Source organism: Erythrolamprus reginae, chromosome 5 (genome assembly GCF_031021105.1).
Source record: "Erythrolamprus reginae isolate rEryReg1 chromosome 5, rEryReg1.hap1, whole genome shotgun sequence".
Classification (NCBI taxonomy): domain Eukaryota; kingdom Metazoa; phylum Chordata; class Lepidosauria; order Squamata; family Dipsadidae; genus Erythrolamprus; species Erythrolamprus reginae.
In genome coordinates this window covers 45,928,752-45,946,171 of record NC_091954.1, presented here as the reverse complement: position 1 = coordinate 45,946,171, position 17,420 = coordinate 45,928,752, and the positions used below count along the sequence as shown (strand labels likewise).

The following is a 17,420-nucleotide window of genomic DNA, read 5'->3' as shown; positions in this document are numbered from 1 at the left end:
GATTAGAGACAATAATCAATTCCTGGCAGTTGGAATTCTGTGATGTGATTGCTGAGCATATTTAAGAACTGGAACACATAAAAATAGCATTCACTTTGTCATGATAAGTGTCAGACTGTATTTATTTTCTTTGCCTAATATGATATAAAAGGAACACTTGGTCTCACAAGTGGCAACAAACAATTTAATATTTCCATATTGTTTAAAAACAATTGTATTTTTTTTATCCAAGAAACATATTTTGTTGAAAACTAAGAACAATCTTCTTTAAAATCTTATGTATGTATTAAACTCAAATTAATTATAAGACTTCTGTGGACTAATAAGATAGAATCAACATATTTTGAAAATTTTGATTTGAATAAAAATCTGAAAACCTACCTAATCAACATATTTGGGGTGTCTATGGCTTGGTTCTCTCTCCCCTACTATTTAACATGAAACATTTCTACATTTAACAATTTAACATTTCTACATGAAACCACTGGGTGAGATCATCCGAAGAAATGGGGTGAGGTTTCAGCAGTATGCTGATGACAGCCAACTATATATCTCCACCCCAGGTCAATTCAGTGAAGCAGTGGGTGTGATGTGCCAATGCCTGGATGAGGTGAGAGTTAGGATGCGAGTCAACAGGCTCAAAACTAACCCTGACAAGAACAGGTGGCTGTGGATATTGCCTCCGAAGGACTCTCTCGACTGTCCTTCCTTGACTCTGGGGGCAGAGACATTAACCCTCTCAGAACAGGTTTGCAATTTGGATGTCCTCCTAGACTCACAGCTAAGATTGGATCAACACCTGACAGCTGTAGCTATGGGGACTTTTGCACAGGTTCGACGAGTGCATCAATCGCAGTCACTCATGCACATGATCACCTCTGGCTGGATTATTACAAAGTGCTCTACATGGGGCTATCATTGAATAGTGTTCAGAGACCACAGTTGGTACAGAATGCTGCATGAGCTTGGTGGGTGTGCTCAGATGCACCCACACTTCACCAATTCTTGGTGAGTTGCACTGGCCTCCCGTCACAATTCAAGGTGTTGGTTATTAACTTTAGAGCCTACATGGCTCAGGGTCAGACCACCTTCTACCACATACCTCACAGTGACCAGTTAGATTTAACAGGATTGGTTTTCTTTGGGTCCCATCAGCTAAACAGTGTCGGCTGATGGGTCCGTGGGGGAAAGCCTTTTTTTTTGGTTGCCCTGACCCTCTGGAACAGCTGCCTCCTGAGATCCACATTGCCCCCACCTTATTATCCGTCTGGAAAGCTGTAAAGACCTGGTTTTTCCAACAGGCCTGGGACCATTGACCTCAGAGGGGCTACTAGCAAGGTTGGCTCATGAATGTTTGGATGGCTGCAATTATTTTAAATTGTACTGTTTTATATTGATCCATGTTTGTTTTGTTGTAAGCCAACCTGAGTCCCTGGGAAGTTGGGCAGCATAAAAATAGAAACAAACAAACAAATAAATAAATAAACACTACAAAATTCCCATTCCCCCTCATTCCCGGACAAAGCCTATTGCAAAATCTCCATTCCCACCCCACTCTGGGGCCAGCCAGTGGTGCTATTTGCTGGTTCTCCAAATAACTCAAAATTTTCACTCCTGTTTTCCAGGACTTGTTAGAACCTGCTGGATTTCACCCCTGGTACGCATTTTAAATTAGAAGATTTATAAATTTTATTGATTTTTTTTTCTCTTGAAGAGTGACAACATATTGATCCAAATTAAATTTCAGTTTTTTAGCAATCAGAAATGCTACTGATCTGAACTAAGGTATCTAGATTACTGATGTTTCTTCCTCCAATTTTAAAACCACTGTCATATTCTTCCAATCCAGCATCCCTTGATATGCATTTAGCTTGTTGGTTGAATCAAGACAGTATGTAACCTTATTCTTTTGCCAACCTAGAGTAGTATATTCTTTCTAGACTGTGACTTCCTGTCCAGTGTATAAACTTTTCATGACAATATTTAAATGCTTTTGGATTCTTATTTTTATAAGAACATCCCACATATTCACAGAGTTGACCTAGCAGAAAGCTTTGCTATAATCCTTAGGTCTTAAACAATGTTTAATCAACTATATCAAATCTGTCCAAAAGTTCTGGGGATAAGTAATCCCTCAAAAACTTAGGGATTATATTATTTATATAGGTAATAACTAGCATTTTGAATTGTACCATGGGGCTTACTGATAGGGATGTAGTTAGAAACATAGAAACATAGAAGACTGATGGCAGAAAAAGTCCTCGTGGTCCATCTAGTCTGCCCTTATACTATTTCCTGTATTTTATTTTACAATGGATATATGTTTATCCCAGGCATAAACAAATTCAGTTACTGTGGATTTACCAACTACGTTTGCTGGAAGTTTGTTAAAAGAAGCAAAGGTATTAAATTATTCTGTATTCTGGATCAGCTGCAGTGGGCAAGTACTTTCAAGGGCTCTGCCATGTAAAGAGCAAAGGCAAATGTAAGGAACCAACAGAAAACATCAGTAGAGATTCTCCGTCATCCTGGTCATGGTTGTTCCAAAGGTGCTTCTTCAGGAAGTAACTGGACTTTTTTCTTCCAAGTCCAAATCTGCAAAAGCAAGATCTTACAGCATTACCTGATCAGCCTGAGGCCAAGATATATAGTACATCTGGATCTCCTCTGATGATATTGGATACTAAATTGATGGATGATCTCCCTCAGCAGCTTTGGGAGGATTTTAAGTAAGAGGGCTGAGAGTGTCAAGCTTTGAAATACCTTACGTAGGATAGAATTTCTCACTTGGTCTGTTATCCCTATCAAATTTCCCAATCATAGAGAAAAAAGTGCTATGGAACATTCCCTCATTACTGAATCTCCTAGGTGGTCCAAAACATAACCATGATCAATAATATTGGGAAAGATAGGCAGAGCCAGAATGATTGGCCTCAACAGTGCTGCCTCGTTATTATTCCCTAGTCGGAAACTAGTCTGAACAGTGTAGATCAGCAGTCCCCCAATTTTGCAGCTTGGCAATCCATTGGGGTGAGAGGGAACTGGGTCATGAGAATGGTGGGCCAGTGCACACACGCAGACCTTGCATGAGCAGTGGTCTGGCCTGCATACACAGGGCCTCCACCACTTGCACAAATTGAGCTTTGCATGCACATGTTCTGGCCAGCCACTCATGCAGCCCAATTCCAAATAGGCCATAGTCTGGTAGTGGGCCACAGTCTGGGGGTTGGGAACCCTGGTCTAGATAATCTCTAACTTCCAGCACCCCTGCTGTAATACTTCCCAGAATCTAGAAAGAAAGAGTTGGAAAATAGATGAAACAATTGGACTATTACAAGTTTCTTTCCCTAAAAAAGCAGATACTGATGGTGGACCCAACTCCCCAGTAGCTGCTTATTAAAGATGATTAAAGTTGGAAGGGACCTTGTAAGTCATCTAGTCCAATCCCCCACTCTAGCAGGAATCCTTACACTAAGGTGACCAGATGTCCCGCTTTTGGCGGGGGGGGGGGAAGAGGGGGGAGGGAGGGAGGGAGAGAGAGAGAGAGACCGAGCGCGCATTGGGGAAAAAGAGTAGGGAAACCACTTTCTTTGAGGTGAAGCCACACCCTAACACTTACTGTTTTTGTGCTTTTCAAGAGTGCCTGTAAGAGTGTGGTGTACAAAAAGTTGGGGGGAAAAGCATAGAAAATATTTAATTTTCAGAAAAAGATACAAAAAGGTGGGAGGTGGGAAAGAAGGCTTTAAATACTCTTGTTGTCAATTGTTCCTTAACCAATTTCATTTTCTGAATCTGATATAATGGTACAGTGCTATCAGTAATTTCAACTACTTCTGGGTGTATTTTTTTAAATCACTTATTATTTTCATAAGGAAAATAATATTTTCTGTTATTTAATGTATTTCTGGATTTGATATTCTGTCATTCTTAATTCCAACTAGTTCTTTCACAGTTTTTATGTATCTTTATAGAATAAAAATGGGAAAGTATTTCATTTTTAAAAAAACAGAATTCCTTCTTCACCATGCTTTGAAAAAAGGAAAACAACATATTATCTATGTTAGTTTAATTACACACAAACACAGAAGGACCCATACACACACTTTTTTTTACATGAAATACAGCTATAGAAATACCCTACCACCACCACTACCACCCAATCAATGGTGTCCTTTACCAATGTTAAAATCTGGTCACCTTACCCTACACCACTTTGGACAAATGGCAGCCCAATCTCTCTTTGAAAGTCTCAAGTGTTGGAGCTCTCACAATCTTCACAGGCAAGCTGTTCCACTGGTTGATCACTCTCACCATCAGAAAGTTTCTCCTTATTTCCAGGTTCTAGTTACATCTGTTATTCCTTGTCTGGTCTTCTGGTGCCTTAGAAAATAGCCTGACCCCTTCCTCTCTGTGGCAGCCCCACAAATATTGTAACACTGCTATCATGTTTCCCCTGGTTCTTCTCTTTGCTAGACTGGCCATGCACAGTTCCTGCAACTGCTCTTCGTGGGTTAGAGTTTCCAGTCCCCTAATCATCCTGGTTGCTCTCCTCTGCACTTCTCTAGAGCCTCAATCTCTTTTTTGTAGTGTGGTGACCAAAATTTGATGCAGTACTCAAGGTGTGGTCTAACTATGGCTTTATAAAGTGGTATTAGTATCTCCCTAGTCCGAGATTGTATACCTCTATTAATGCAATATAGGATTGCATTGGCTTTTTTGGCTGCCGCTGCACATTTCTGGCTCATATTTAGTTGGTTGTCCACCAAGACTCCAAGATCCCTCTCACAATCACTGCTATTGACTGTGGTTTCACCCAATTCATATGTATATCTTTGGTTTTTCTTACCTAGGCGTAGGAATTATTTTTCATTTTGTTAGATTGGGCCCAATGTTCAAGTCTGTCAAGATCCATATTGAACTTCAGCCTGTCTGGGGTATTAACTACTCCTGCCAACTTGGTATCATTTGCAAATTTGGTTAGTTCCACTTCTATTGCATCATCTAGGTCAGTGGTTCTCAACCTTTCTAATGCCGCGACCCCTTAATACAGTTCCTCATGTTGTGGTGACCACCAATCACAAGCCTAGCGTCAGTTCTCCCAACAGAGCTTTAAGCTGATTGGCAGGAAGGTTCAGAGGGATACCCCCACTGTAAACACCTGGTGGGTCGGATTTTCCAAGGCGACAGAATAGAAGCATTTGTTCCTAACACCATGGAAATTTTGTCTTTTCCCTTGGTCTTAGGCGACCCTTGTGAAATGGTCCTTCGACCCCCAAAGGGGTCCCGACCCCCAGTTTGAGAACCACTGATCTAGGTCATTTATGAAGATGTTGAAGAATACTGGGCTTAGGACGGAACCTTGTGGTTCCCACTATTGACTTCTCTCCATGTGGACTTAGACCCATTTAGGACTACTTGTTGTGTATTGTTAGTCAGCCAGTTGTTAATCCATCTGGTTGTGTAACTGTCTATCTCACTTTTTTCTAGTTTGTGAAGAAATAGGTTGTGGTCTACTTTGTCAAATGCTTTGCTGAAGTATATAATGTCCACTGTATTTCACTAGTCTACTAATTTGGTCACAGAGTTGAAGAATGAAATGAGATTAGCTTGACATGATTTGTTCTTGACAAATCTATGTTAGTTGCTGGTTATTACTCTTCTTTTTTCCAGTATTTTCCCAGGTATTGATGTTAGGCTGATTGGTCTATAGTTACCTGGGCCTGTTTTTCCCCACTTTTTGAAGTTGGGACCATGTCAGCTCTTTTTCAGTCCTCATGTAGTTCTCCTGTGTGCCGTAATTTTTGGAAGATGTGGTGTGGTGGTTCTAAAATGATATCTGCTAGCTCCTTTAGAACTTTGGGGTGTAATCCATCTGGTCCTGGCAATTTGTATTCATCAAGTTCAGATAAGTGATCTTACTGTAATTTTGCTTATGTTAAATTTTGTTTCAAATCTGTTTTTTACAGTCGTGTTACTGGTTAGTTGAGCTGCTGTTTCTTTTTTTGGGTGAAACTGATGCAAATAATATAGAATACTTTCTCTCCAGAATTACTTTATCATATCCTTTATTGTTTCTAAAAAACTACTCTATGTTCTCCCTTCTGTTAAAATATGAAACTATGTCAGCTTTTGTGTGACTCAGTCAGAAGATTATCTAAAGCTTCAGAATATTTCTTTTTCTTTTTCCAGGAAATAGTGATCCATTTTCAGCAGTGTCTGCCATACAAGTATTCTCAGACTAATGTAGCAGAAAAGATTCTACACCTGTATTATAATTCTGATTATAATGCTAGAGTAGAAACTTCAAGTTCTTTTTTTTTCTCTTCACTTTCAATCATTTCTCCTCCAGGCAATGAGTTTTGTTTATATTTTGGGGCTTAATCAAGAACAAAAATGGCAGAAACAGGATGAAAATCAAAACTTCATTGTGTGGTATGTGTCTATGTGTCTATGTGCCTTGGAGAGATTGTCTATCAGATATTGATGTATCATAATTAATTTTAGCTTTTCATCTTACATTTACCATCATAATCGGGGCCAGAAATTTGGTTATTTGATTGTAAGTCAAGGCATCCATGTGACTGGACCCATTTTTCTATCATCTTTTAGGGTGATTGTAAAGTGATCCCATTATTTTGAATGAGTGGTGTTTTTATGGTTTCTAGCAGGAGGGAAGGAGAATAATCACGGATTTACATGGTCACATGGCCATAAGAATCTGTAACTGGTCATAAATGCAAGCATTTGCTAAATGCCTGAAATGCCTTCACATGATTGTAGGGATATGTGTGACATTTCACGATAGCCGGAAGTACTTTATGGGCCGTAAAGCACCCATTCTGAGGCTGTTGTATATTTATTTATTTTTATTTATTTAGTTATTTTGTCCAATACACAATAATACACAATGAAGGTTATAGAGGATATAGTAGAGAAGAAATACAAGATATAGGAGAGACTACAGCACAGGTGACGGAAGGCACTCTAGTGCGCTTATGTACGCCCCTTACTGACCTCTTAGGAATCTGGAGAGGTCAACCGTGGATAGTCTAAGGGTAAAATGTTGGGGGTTAGGGGATGATACTAAAGAGTCCGGTAATGAGTTCCATGCTTCGACAACCCGATTACTAAAGTCATATTTTTTACAGTCAAGTTTGGAGCGGTTAATATTAAGCTTGAATCTGTTGTGTGCTCTTGTGTTGTTGTGGTTGAAGCTGAAGTAGTCTTTGACAGGCAGGACATTGCAGCATATGATCTTGTGGGCAATACTTAGATCATGTTTAAGTCATTGTAGTTCTAATCTTTCAAGACCCAGGATTGTAAGTCTAGTTTCGTAGGGTACTCTATTTCAAGTGGAGGAATGAAGGGCTCTTCTTGTGAAGTATCTTTGAACATTTTCAAGGGTGTTAATGTCTGAGATGCGATATGGGTTCCAAACAGATGAGCTGTATTCGAGGATGGGTCTGGCGAAAGTTTTGTAAGCTCTGGTAAGTAGTGTGAGATTTCCAGAGCAGAAGCTACATAGGATTAGATTAACAACTCTTGAGGCCTTCTTAGTGATGTTGTTGCAGTGGGCTTTGACACTTAGATCTTTAGTTATTAGTATTCCGAGGTCCTTGACCGAGTGGGGATTATCTGTGATAATTTGTTTATTAAATTTGTATTTGAAGTTCTGATTCTTTTTGCCATTGTGTAGGACAGAGCATTTGCTGGTTGAGATTTGGAGTTGCCATGTGTTGGACTAGTCAGAAACTGAGTCTAGGTCTTTTTGTAGAGTAGTTGTGTTATCAGTGGTGTTGAAGAGTTTTACATCATCTGCAAAAAGAACACAGTTGCTTGTGGTGAGCTCACAAACGTCATTGACGTAGAGAATGAAGAGCTAGGTCCCAGTACGCTACCTTGGGGGACACCACTTTTAACAGGAATGGGTGTGGATATGGAGCTTCCTATTTTGACCACTTGTTGCCTGTTAGACAGGAATGCAGTAATCCAGCTGTGGTGGGATGCTGAGATGCCATAGGATTTGAGGTTTAGGAGTAGTTTGTCATGGACCACTGAATCAAAGGCTTTGCAGAAGTCAATATAAATTGCATCTATAGATTTTCCTTGATCAAGATGAGTTGTCCATGTGTTTTTGCAGTGAAGGAGCTATAGATTTCAGGATAGTTTTTTTCTGAATCCAAATTGTTTGTTAGAGAGCAGATTATTGATTTCTAGGTAGAGAGTAATTGATTGGTTTATAATTGATTCTATAACTTTACATGGGATGCAGCATAGTGATATTGGTCTGTAGTTATCGACAAGAGACGGGTCTCCTTTTTTGAAAACGGGGATGACCATTGCTTTCGACCATATCTTAGGAAGTGTGCTTGTACTGAAGAATTTTTCAAAAATTATGCTTAGTGGTCCAGCTATAGTAGAAGAGAGTTTGTTTAGGAAGTATGCACATAGACCATCTGTTCTGACTGATAGGTAGGGTTTAGTATCACGTAATGCTTTTTGAACTCAGTCTTCAGTGAAGTCTATTTGGGTTAGGTCATTGAGAGAGTTTGAGGTGCGAGTGATGAATTTGGAGGATGAGCCGTTGCTGTTGACAAAGACCGAACCAAAAAATGAATTGAGAAGGTTAGCTTTGGATGAATCATCGTGGTATTATTTGTTGTTGGGTCCTTTGAGAGGTGGGAGTCCTTGAGTTTGTTGTTGACAAAGTTGTAGAAAGCACGATTGGATTTGGTGCGTAGAAGATTTTCCTCTTGTATGCTGTGGTAGTTGAGACATTCTGCTTTTATTTGTTTGCATATGCTTTTATAATGGCTTTTGAAGTTTATTGCTTGTCCTTTTTTGTTTTTACGCCAGAGAGATTTTTTTTCATTGTAATTTTCTTATTGAGATGGGGAGGTTATTTTTCTTGATTGAAGTAGATGCAAATGGTATGTAAAGTCTGATGATTATTTTCATCTCAAGCAAGAATGTGTTGTAGAGGTCATCGATAGAGTTGCAGTTAGAGAATAAAGTTTGCCAGTTTAATATTGAAAGATGGGCATCAATGAGTTTGTAGTTCGCTTTTTTGAAGTTGAATTTCGGAGTCGCGTTATTTGGGTGGATCTTAGTGTGGCTTAGGTTGAGAGTGAAGTTTATCATGCTGTGGTCACTGTTGGAAAAAGGTTATTTTATTTGTAAGCCATATATTGCTGTTGCAGAAGATGAGATCCAGACAGTTATCTAATCTAGTATTGTCACTTACTAGTTGGTCAAGTCCCAGACTGGTGACTGTTTTATATATAGTAGAGTGGATAGGTTCCGTGCTACATTCATTTAATGTCCAGTTAATGTGTGGTAGGTTGAGGTCACCAAGGAAGATGATGGGGTGTGGACAGTGGGTAGCCCACATTAGTAGTGCTGATAATTTGTTTGCATGTGCGATGTCATAGTCAGGAGCTCTGTAGCAGAGTAAGAAGCGAATTGTGGTATTTAGGGATAAATCACAGACAATAGTTTCAGGGAGTAATAGATCCTGCGCAACTTTGATGTTTTTAATGCATATAGATTTTTTGTAAAATATAGCTACCCCGCCTCCTCTGCGGGATTCACAGTCATAATGAGAGCCAAGATAGTTCCTTGTTGTAATAATGGAGTCTGGGTAGGATGCATTAAACCATGTTTCACAGACAAAGATAATATCAAAGACTGAGGAGTCAAGAAGAAGGAGGAATTCTGACATCTTATTGACTATACTTCTAGCATTTAATAATTTGCATTTGAGATTGATATAAAATGACTGGCATAAGTTCAGGACTAATTGTATCTGATTATGAATTAGATATCATGCCTGCTGTTCTTCTCTAAAGTCAGCTGTCTACTAAATAGGAATATGTGAATAAACTAAATAAAATATTGGGAATATCATATGTGATTGTATTTAAAGGATTAGTTTTACAGCAGTTTCCATCTGATCCTTTCAAATATTCAGCTATATTTTAGGTAAATTTCTTCTTTCTATGCCATCCTTATGACAAAAAATAATATACCAACATGAAGGGACTATGCTATACTACTTCATACTATTATGTTGTGGTTGGCTCTGGCCCAGCTCCTGCCCCAAGAAATGTGGAGGTGGATGTGGGGGAAACATCCACATGCCACAGGCCTGTTTTTCTCCCGATAGAATCTTCCGATGAAGGCTCCTCTGATGAAGAAAGCGTGAGTAGCAGGGAAGATGGGAGTTTGACAGACAGCCCAGGAGGAGATCAATCATCCTTACCATCCCTGGATTCTGAACAAAAATGTATGATGGACCCACGCATGCGTAGAGTGATGCATAGGAGAGAACAACTGAAGGATTATTACAGGAGATAAGTGAGGCCACCTGTGGTTGGGTGGAGCTGCTGCAATTAGGGCTACAGATAAAAAGAGCAGTGTGCTGGTTTAGCCTTGTGGAAGTTTATCTGATTCATAGTTTCGTCAAGATCGTAGTTTTGCTGTTTCCCTGTTCAAGACTGTGTGTGGCCTTTCTGGATTTTGGAATTGGACTCAATTTCCCAGTTACTGGGTGAGAAATTGGATTGCATTTAACCTGTGCCTTGTATGTACCAGAAAATCCCTTTGACATTTAAAAAGGGAGTTTTTTCTGCTTTTCTGTTGATACAGACTTTTGGTTTTCCTTCTATCGTGTGATGTGTGTCTTTTTGAACTAATTATCCTGTAATTACGGGCGGTTGGGACACGCCGGCAGAACACTATTATGTACCACTACTTTATACTATACATCATGGTATTTTTTGGTCATGGCTTAGTATGTTATATGGACTAAGAAGTTGTCATTTATAAACCCTGATTTATTATGCAACATATTGTACGTACAAATCCTGGCTTGCTTTTACTTAAGAGTGATGTCTGAATTCAGGAATTGTCCAACTCAGTATGGCTGCTTTGCATCTTAATAATTTTTTATTAGTAGAATAATTTTTTTTGAACAGTGATATACTGTATATGTATAATTATGCTTCTTTCAAAAATAATTAATTAGATGAAAAGGAAGTGTTTTTTTTAATTACCTAGTTTTTAATTTAGTAGGTTTCTCTAGTGTTATGTTGGGCTTCACGTTACAAGCCCCCCAATTAAGTCCAAAGGAAAAATTCAAACACACACGTTTGTAAAGTAAACAAAGTTGGTTTCTGAAAAGGAAAATACTATCCAAAATGCACTTTTAATCAGCCAAAGTGCTCTCCCACATACAACAAGCCTTGAATGCTGTGAAAAACATAAAACAAGAGCAAAGCAGATAAAAAGCAGCTGTGAAGACATCACAGCCACCCCCCTTTCAAGAGTCCTCATGCTTAAACTTAATTGTGAATTTTGTTCCACAAAGTCCTTGTAAATTCTGAAGTCGTTCACAAAAGTCTTTGTAAATTTCTGAAGCAAACCACAAGTCTCTTTCTCTCAAAACAAATAAACTCCCATGCCAAGAGGCAACAACACTGGCAATTTATCAGCAGTCCCACTAGCCTAATTGCCCCAGCCACAGGTGTTCTCCCTTATTTCCTATAATACTTGCACAGTTGTTCCTTCCTTGACATCAACCTGCATCTGCAAACATCTATGAATGGCTTCTCTTCTGAACCTAACAATGATAATGATGGTTCACTAATGGGGTAATTAGCTAATGGGCTGCCTGTAATTACCTCCTCCATTGATCCTACTTCACTAGAATCTTCCCCTGACACAGACGCTTCGCTGTTGGAAGCTGTTGGCAGTAAAACTGGTCTCTGATAATGTGAGGATTCTCCCACATCAACCCCCACAGTCCTTGGAGCAGGAGTTGGCCCAGAGCCAAACACAACATCTAGTAATTTAACAGATTAAGAAATAACTTTCTGAGGACATTTTTTAAAAAGTAAAGTCCCTGACTAAGGATCCTCTTCAAAATATTAAAAGGAAAGAATCAAAATGAGTCTGCCCTTTATGATTTATGATGGATCGTTTTCGATGCAGTCATTGGTATAGAGAGAGAAGTGGTGAGAGTACACAGCCTCAGCCGCGGGGGGGGGGGGGGCTTGTGCTAATTGTATAAATATCTGATGTGATTAAATAAAAAATACAAAAGGATGGACAAAATGAAATGTGAATGACAAAAAATAAAATATTTTTAATTTATTTTAAATAATTAAATTGAATGGTTCAATTGTCCCATGGCAAGTTGTCCTGCAGTGAGTTGGCCATGGCAGGTTGGCTGTGATGAGTTGGCTGTGGCTAGTTCTCCCATTCCACCTCAGGTGAACTCAGACCTGCCATAATAGTAGTGAGAAAGAGGTTGAAATGTGATCTATCCTTGCTACTATTCCCTTCACTTGTTGCAGCCTTGCTTTGGGCTTAGGACTTCAGTTTTCTTATCATGGTGGTGAAGATCTGAAAGCTTCGATTTGAGGGCCAGGGAGTTTCACTTGAAACATTATGTTACTAAATAGTAACATTTGTTCTTGCTCAAAGCAAATATTTTTCTGGAAGGTTTTTATCCAATTACACTCTTTTTGATGATAAACTATGCATAAAATATACAGAAAGGTAAAAGCTTTTGACAAGTAGAATTTTCAAAGCACTGTTCATCAGCTATTGATTTTTAACAATGAAAACTTGTGGCTTTGTGGAGCAAATATTTTTTTGCTTCATACATACGTAGAATTGTTGATCTTTTCTTGATCTTATGGTAAAGAGAAATGAATTCATCCAAAAGCTTCCAGTTGTTTATCAGATTCTACATATGCTAATTTCCTTGATTGATTCTGAAATATCTGCATATAATTCTATATACTTAATAGTGGTAAAATTGCACATATTTTGAAATTATTGCTATAGCATCTATTTTCCTGGCACTTTTAGATTTATAACTAATTGGAATGCCACATTTACAAAGGTACTAAAGTCTTAAATGTGTAATTATGTAATTTTCTTCTGATCTTTCAGAGTCTTTTTGCGAGCAATTAATCAGTATGCAGATATGCTGAACAAAAAATTCCTTGATCAAACCAGCTTTGAGCTACAGGTAAATCATACACCAAATATTGTCTTCCTTATTTCTAAAAGTCCTTCTCGATATACTGTATATTTCTGTGGTCCTCTTTTTTTAAGATTCTCATTGAATGTGCTATCTATATATGTATAGCATAAGATATATGTATGTAATTATTTATGATAGACTGAATTTGTATATTATAGGTATATAGAGTTTATACAAATTTTGGACATAATGACAATCTGTATGTTCCTTGTCTATGTTATTTAAAATTGTTATTAAATAATTTAAAAAACCTTATTTTTATAATAATGTTAATAAAAGTTTTGATTACAATAATAAAAGATAATATAGGCTAAAAGAGAAAGAAGATGCAAAAAAGCAAGGGGGAAAATTAGAAAAAATATCCCCCTTAAAAAGCAATCTCGACTTTTTTCATGACAAATATAAAAAATTTCACTATCCCTTCACCTCATCTTCATCCCATACCTCATCTCTCACTTATGGTTACTAATAAGTAACATTTTCTTCAATCCAGCTATTAGCAAAGAATTGGACTCTTTGCTGATAATTAGAATAAGATGTATTCAACTCAATATTCCATATTTTAACTCTTAACTGTAGACAAATCAACATTTAAAAAGTGGTTTCACTTTTTAAGATCACAGATATCCTTCACTGTAAATGGAAGTACAATTAAATATAAAGTCAATTTAAAAGATATCAGATTAGAATACATAAAATAAATGTTGTGAGATGTCAATTAAATCAAAAGAGAATCACCCCAAACATGTCCTATTCAAATAATTTTCCATCTCTCAATTTTAATTAGATTAAAAACCACATTTAAGAAACATAAAGAAATTCCAGGATACTAAGATAAAAATCTAAAATTTAACATGACAAAGGGGGATACTTTCTCCTTTAAAGAAAACAACCTCACAAAAATTCCTTACTTCAAATGAAAAGACATTTAAGTACAAAACTAGTTCAAATACCGTGTTTCCCTGAAAATAAGACACTGTCTTATATTAATTTTTGCTCCAAAAGTTGTGCTATGTCTTATTTTCGGGGAGGGGGGGGCCCTTATATTCTGATCCTTCCCCTTTAATTCTTGGAGTGTTGGTACGCTCCACTTGAAGAGCCTTACTGCCCCCGCTGCTGCCAATTTTGCTGCCACCGATTTCACCGCTGCTGGGCCCCTCAGCTGTTTGGCGGCCCACAGGTCTTCTGTTGGCCGCCACGGGGGCAGGAGGTGCAATCTGGTGCAGCAGCGGCCAAGGTTCAGCCCCCTCACTGGACCCGTCTTTTTTTGGCACCGGTGCCGCTTGGGGAGGAGCGCTTGGTGGCCATGGGCATGCCTCCGGATCTGGAGGCAGAAGACAGCCCGATGGATGGGCGGCTACCTGCCTGCAGCAGCAAAGGGGGCCGACGGTTTGGGATGGTCAGCGTCGGGAGCTGCTCCTCCGATGCCACTGCCAATTTCGCTGCCGCTGGACCTCTCAGCTGTCTGGTAGCCCACGTGTCTTCTGTCAGTGAAATCGGCAGTGGCATCGGAGGAGCAGCTCCCGACGCTGACCAGCCCAAACCGTCGCCACCCTTTGCTGCTGCAGGCAGGTAGCCACCCATCCATCGGGCTGTCTTCTGCCTCCGGATCCGGAGGAATGCCCATGGCCACCGAGGGCTCCGCCCCAAGCGGCGCCGGCGTCAAAAAAAGGCGGGTCTGGCGAGGGGGCTGAGCCTTGGCCGCTGCTGCCTAGATTGCACCTCCTGATCCCGCGGCGGCCAACAGAAGACACAGTGGTAAGATCTGTTGCGGCAGAGGTCCTGTGAGCCACCAAGTAGCTCAATTTTGGGGTTAAGTAAAACCAGGCATGGGGGAGGGAGGGGGAGGAAGAAAGGAAGCATATTACGGTACCGTATGTTTTTCCACCACTACGCCTTATTTTCGGGGGGGGGGGTGCCTTATATTAACAAATTCTGCAAAACCTCTAACATGCCTTACTTTCGGGGTACATCTTATTTTCGGGGAAACACAGTACTACTAGAATAGTATACACAAAGCTCCATTTGTGGCTGGAGCAAACAGTTGTAAGTTGAGGCCTAACGGTCCTAATAAACAGTAGAAATAATGTGTGGCTGATTTCTATAGGCTTATTCTCATTTTGAAAAAAAAACTTTAACAGTTGACAATCTAAATGTCAGACATTACTTACAGAGAGCAAGCAGGGAGCCATCAAGTAGCTTAATGTTTTCTTAATATACACAATATAAATTACATCTTTGCTAACTTACCCGCATATTTCATAATTAAAATGTTGATGATTTTTGTCTTTTTTATTATTTTCAGCTTTGGAATAATTATTTTCATCTTGCTGTTGCTTTTCTTACCCAAGAGTCATTACAACTGGAGAATTTTTCAAGTACTAAAAGATGCAAAATACTTAACAAGTAAGTTATATGTCAGATAAAAATCATGAATAGGAAGGTGAAAGTTTATTAGCATAATATTACTTGAGATGCTCAGAAAACTCAAGACAGGTTGACAAGTAATCATAGCATGATGAAAGGTTAGATTTGAAACTATGATTCAAGTATTTATCATATTTTAGCATGAAGTTAGAATCCAAAATTAAAGTATAAAGCAAACGTTCACCTTACATCATTTAAATGGAGTCAAAGTGCTTCAAAATTACCATTGGAAAACACAATTTTAATCATCTAGTTTTTCTGTTCATTTTAATCTCATTTTAACAGTAGTTTTTATATTATAAAATATAAATCCAAACAATAAATAAATAAATAAATAAATAAATAAATAAATAAATAAATAAATAAATAAATAAATAAATAAATAAATTGATAAATAAATAATATTTCTATAAGATATTGTAATGTGGAGATGATGGAAATTTTCTATTATGAATACATTAAACTCTTTGATTAGATGTCTATATTTATCACTGAGTGAAAACCCCTTATGATTGTTTTGCAGAAAAGAGAAAATGAAGTATTTATTATTTGTTGGTTTGATGATCAGAAAAAAACCCCTTTCTTTTGTAATCATAAAGCAAGAGATAATTGTGTAATTGTACTTATATTTGTTGCTAATATATTTACTATTTTTATTAATTTGTGTTAGATTTTATGTTTTATGTAAACTTCCTACAAAAAATACATAATAAAATTTCTTGTAGCTAATTTTGAGATTGATTTAAATGTGAATTCCATAAATAAATCTCAGACATTTCAGATTTCTGATGGTGACATGGGGGATGACAGCTGTGGAAGGACAATACTTGTCCTTTAAGGCTATTTTTTCTTCAATTCTCAGAGACCCTTCAAGGCACAGACAGTTAGGAGGACTGTGTGGTTGAGGAGGGCTAACCCGGGTAACAGCAATGTGAAGGCATTTGCCTGCTGGAGTGATAGGCACCCTCACTATCTGAGGACGAAAGGGCCCGCTTCTGCTCTTTGAAGTATGGCAGGCCCAAAGCCACAGCGCACCACACAAGGATAAGGAAGAGGAGATTATAACAGATCATACCCAAAACTTCGAAACTGGTCTTTCACAGAATCAAGGAACAGACAAGAGAGAGATCTAGACAGAATTATGAAAAAAAGCAAGGGGTTCAGGGAGAAAGAAAACATCTTGAAACAGGTTCCAAGCAGAGTAAGGGAACTTAGGCGAGACTACAAACTACAGATCTTTAGCAACCATACTAACATCTCCGTGGCGATGGATCCAGAGGTGCTCCTTGATTCATCAAGGAATTCCAGGAGATGAAGCACCATAAAAGACATCTGGAGAAATGCTGGAGAACTAGTAATTCTGAATCTGACTGAACACTGTTAAGAGCCTTTATTAGGACTTATCTAGCTGTGATACAGGTGAAAAAATGTTTGCATTTTTTGCACTTATTGCATCCATGGATTCATTCCCAGCCACCCTTTGTGGGAAAGGTTGCAGAGAAAGTGGTGGTGTTCCAGCTCCTATGGTCATTGGATGAAATTGATTATCTAGACCCTTTCAATCTGGCTTCAGGCCTGGCTACAGTACAGAAACTGCTTTGATCACACTGATGGATGACCTCTGGTAAGCTCGAGATAAAGGTCATTGCTCTATCTTGGTGCTTTTTGACCTCTCTAGTGGCTTTCGATACTGTTGACCATAGTATCCTGCAATGACTAGGGGAGTTGAGAGTGAGGGGCATCATATTATGGTGATTCTCCTGATATCTCTCCGGCCGGTTTCAGTCGGTGTTGATGGAAGGACAGAGATCGACCCATAGACCCCTCCTTTGTGGGGTTCCACAGAGTTCTGCTATTTAATTCATCTGGGTGAGATCACCTAACGGCACGGGGTGAGGTACCAGCAATATGCTGGTGATGTGCCAATGCCTGGAGGCAG

The 17,420-nt window shown here is 38.8% G+C and overlaps 1 protein-coding gene across 4 annotated transcripts in view; it reads left to right on the top strand.

Annotated features, from left to right (window-relative positions):
- The window catches only part of DOCK1 (dedicator of cytokinesis 1), a 466,948-nt gene that overhangs the window by 278,381 nt on the left and 171,147 nt on the right, over positions 1 to 17,420 (top strand). For all 4 annotated transcript variants that reach the window (XM_070752482.1, XM_070752481.1, XM_070752480.1 and 1 more), the window contains exons 30-31: positions 12,961 to 13,039; positions 15,360 to 15,460. In XM_070752482.1, the coding sequence (XP_070608583.1) occupies positions 12,961 to 13,039; positions 15,360 to 15,460 (180 nt within the window). The remainder of the gene's footprint in view (positions 1 to 12,960; positions 13,040 to 15,359; positions 15,461 to 17,420) is intronic.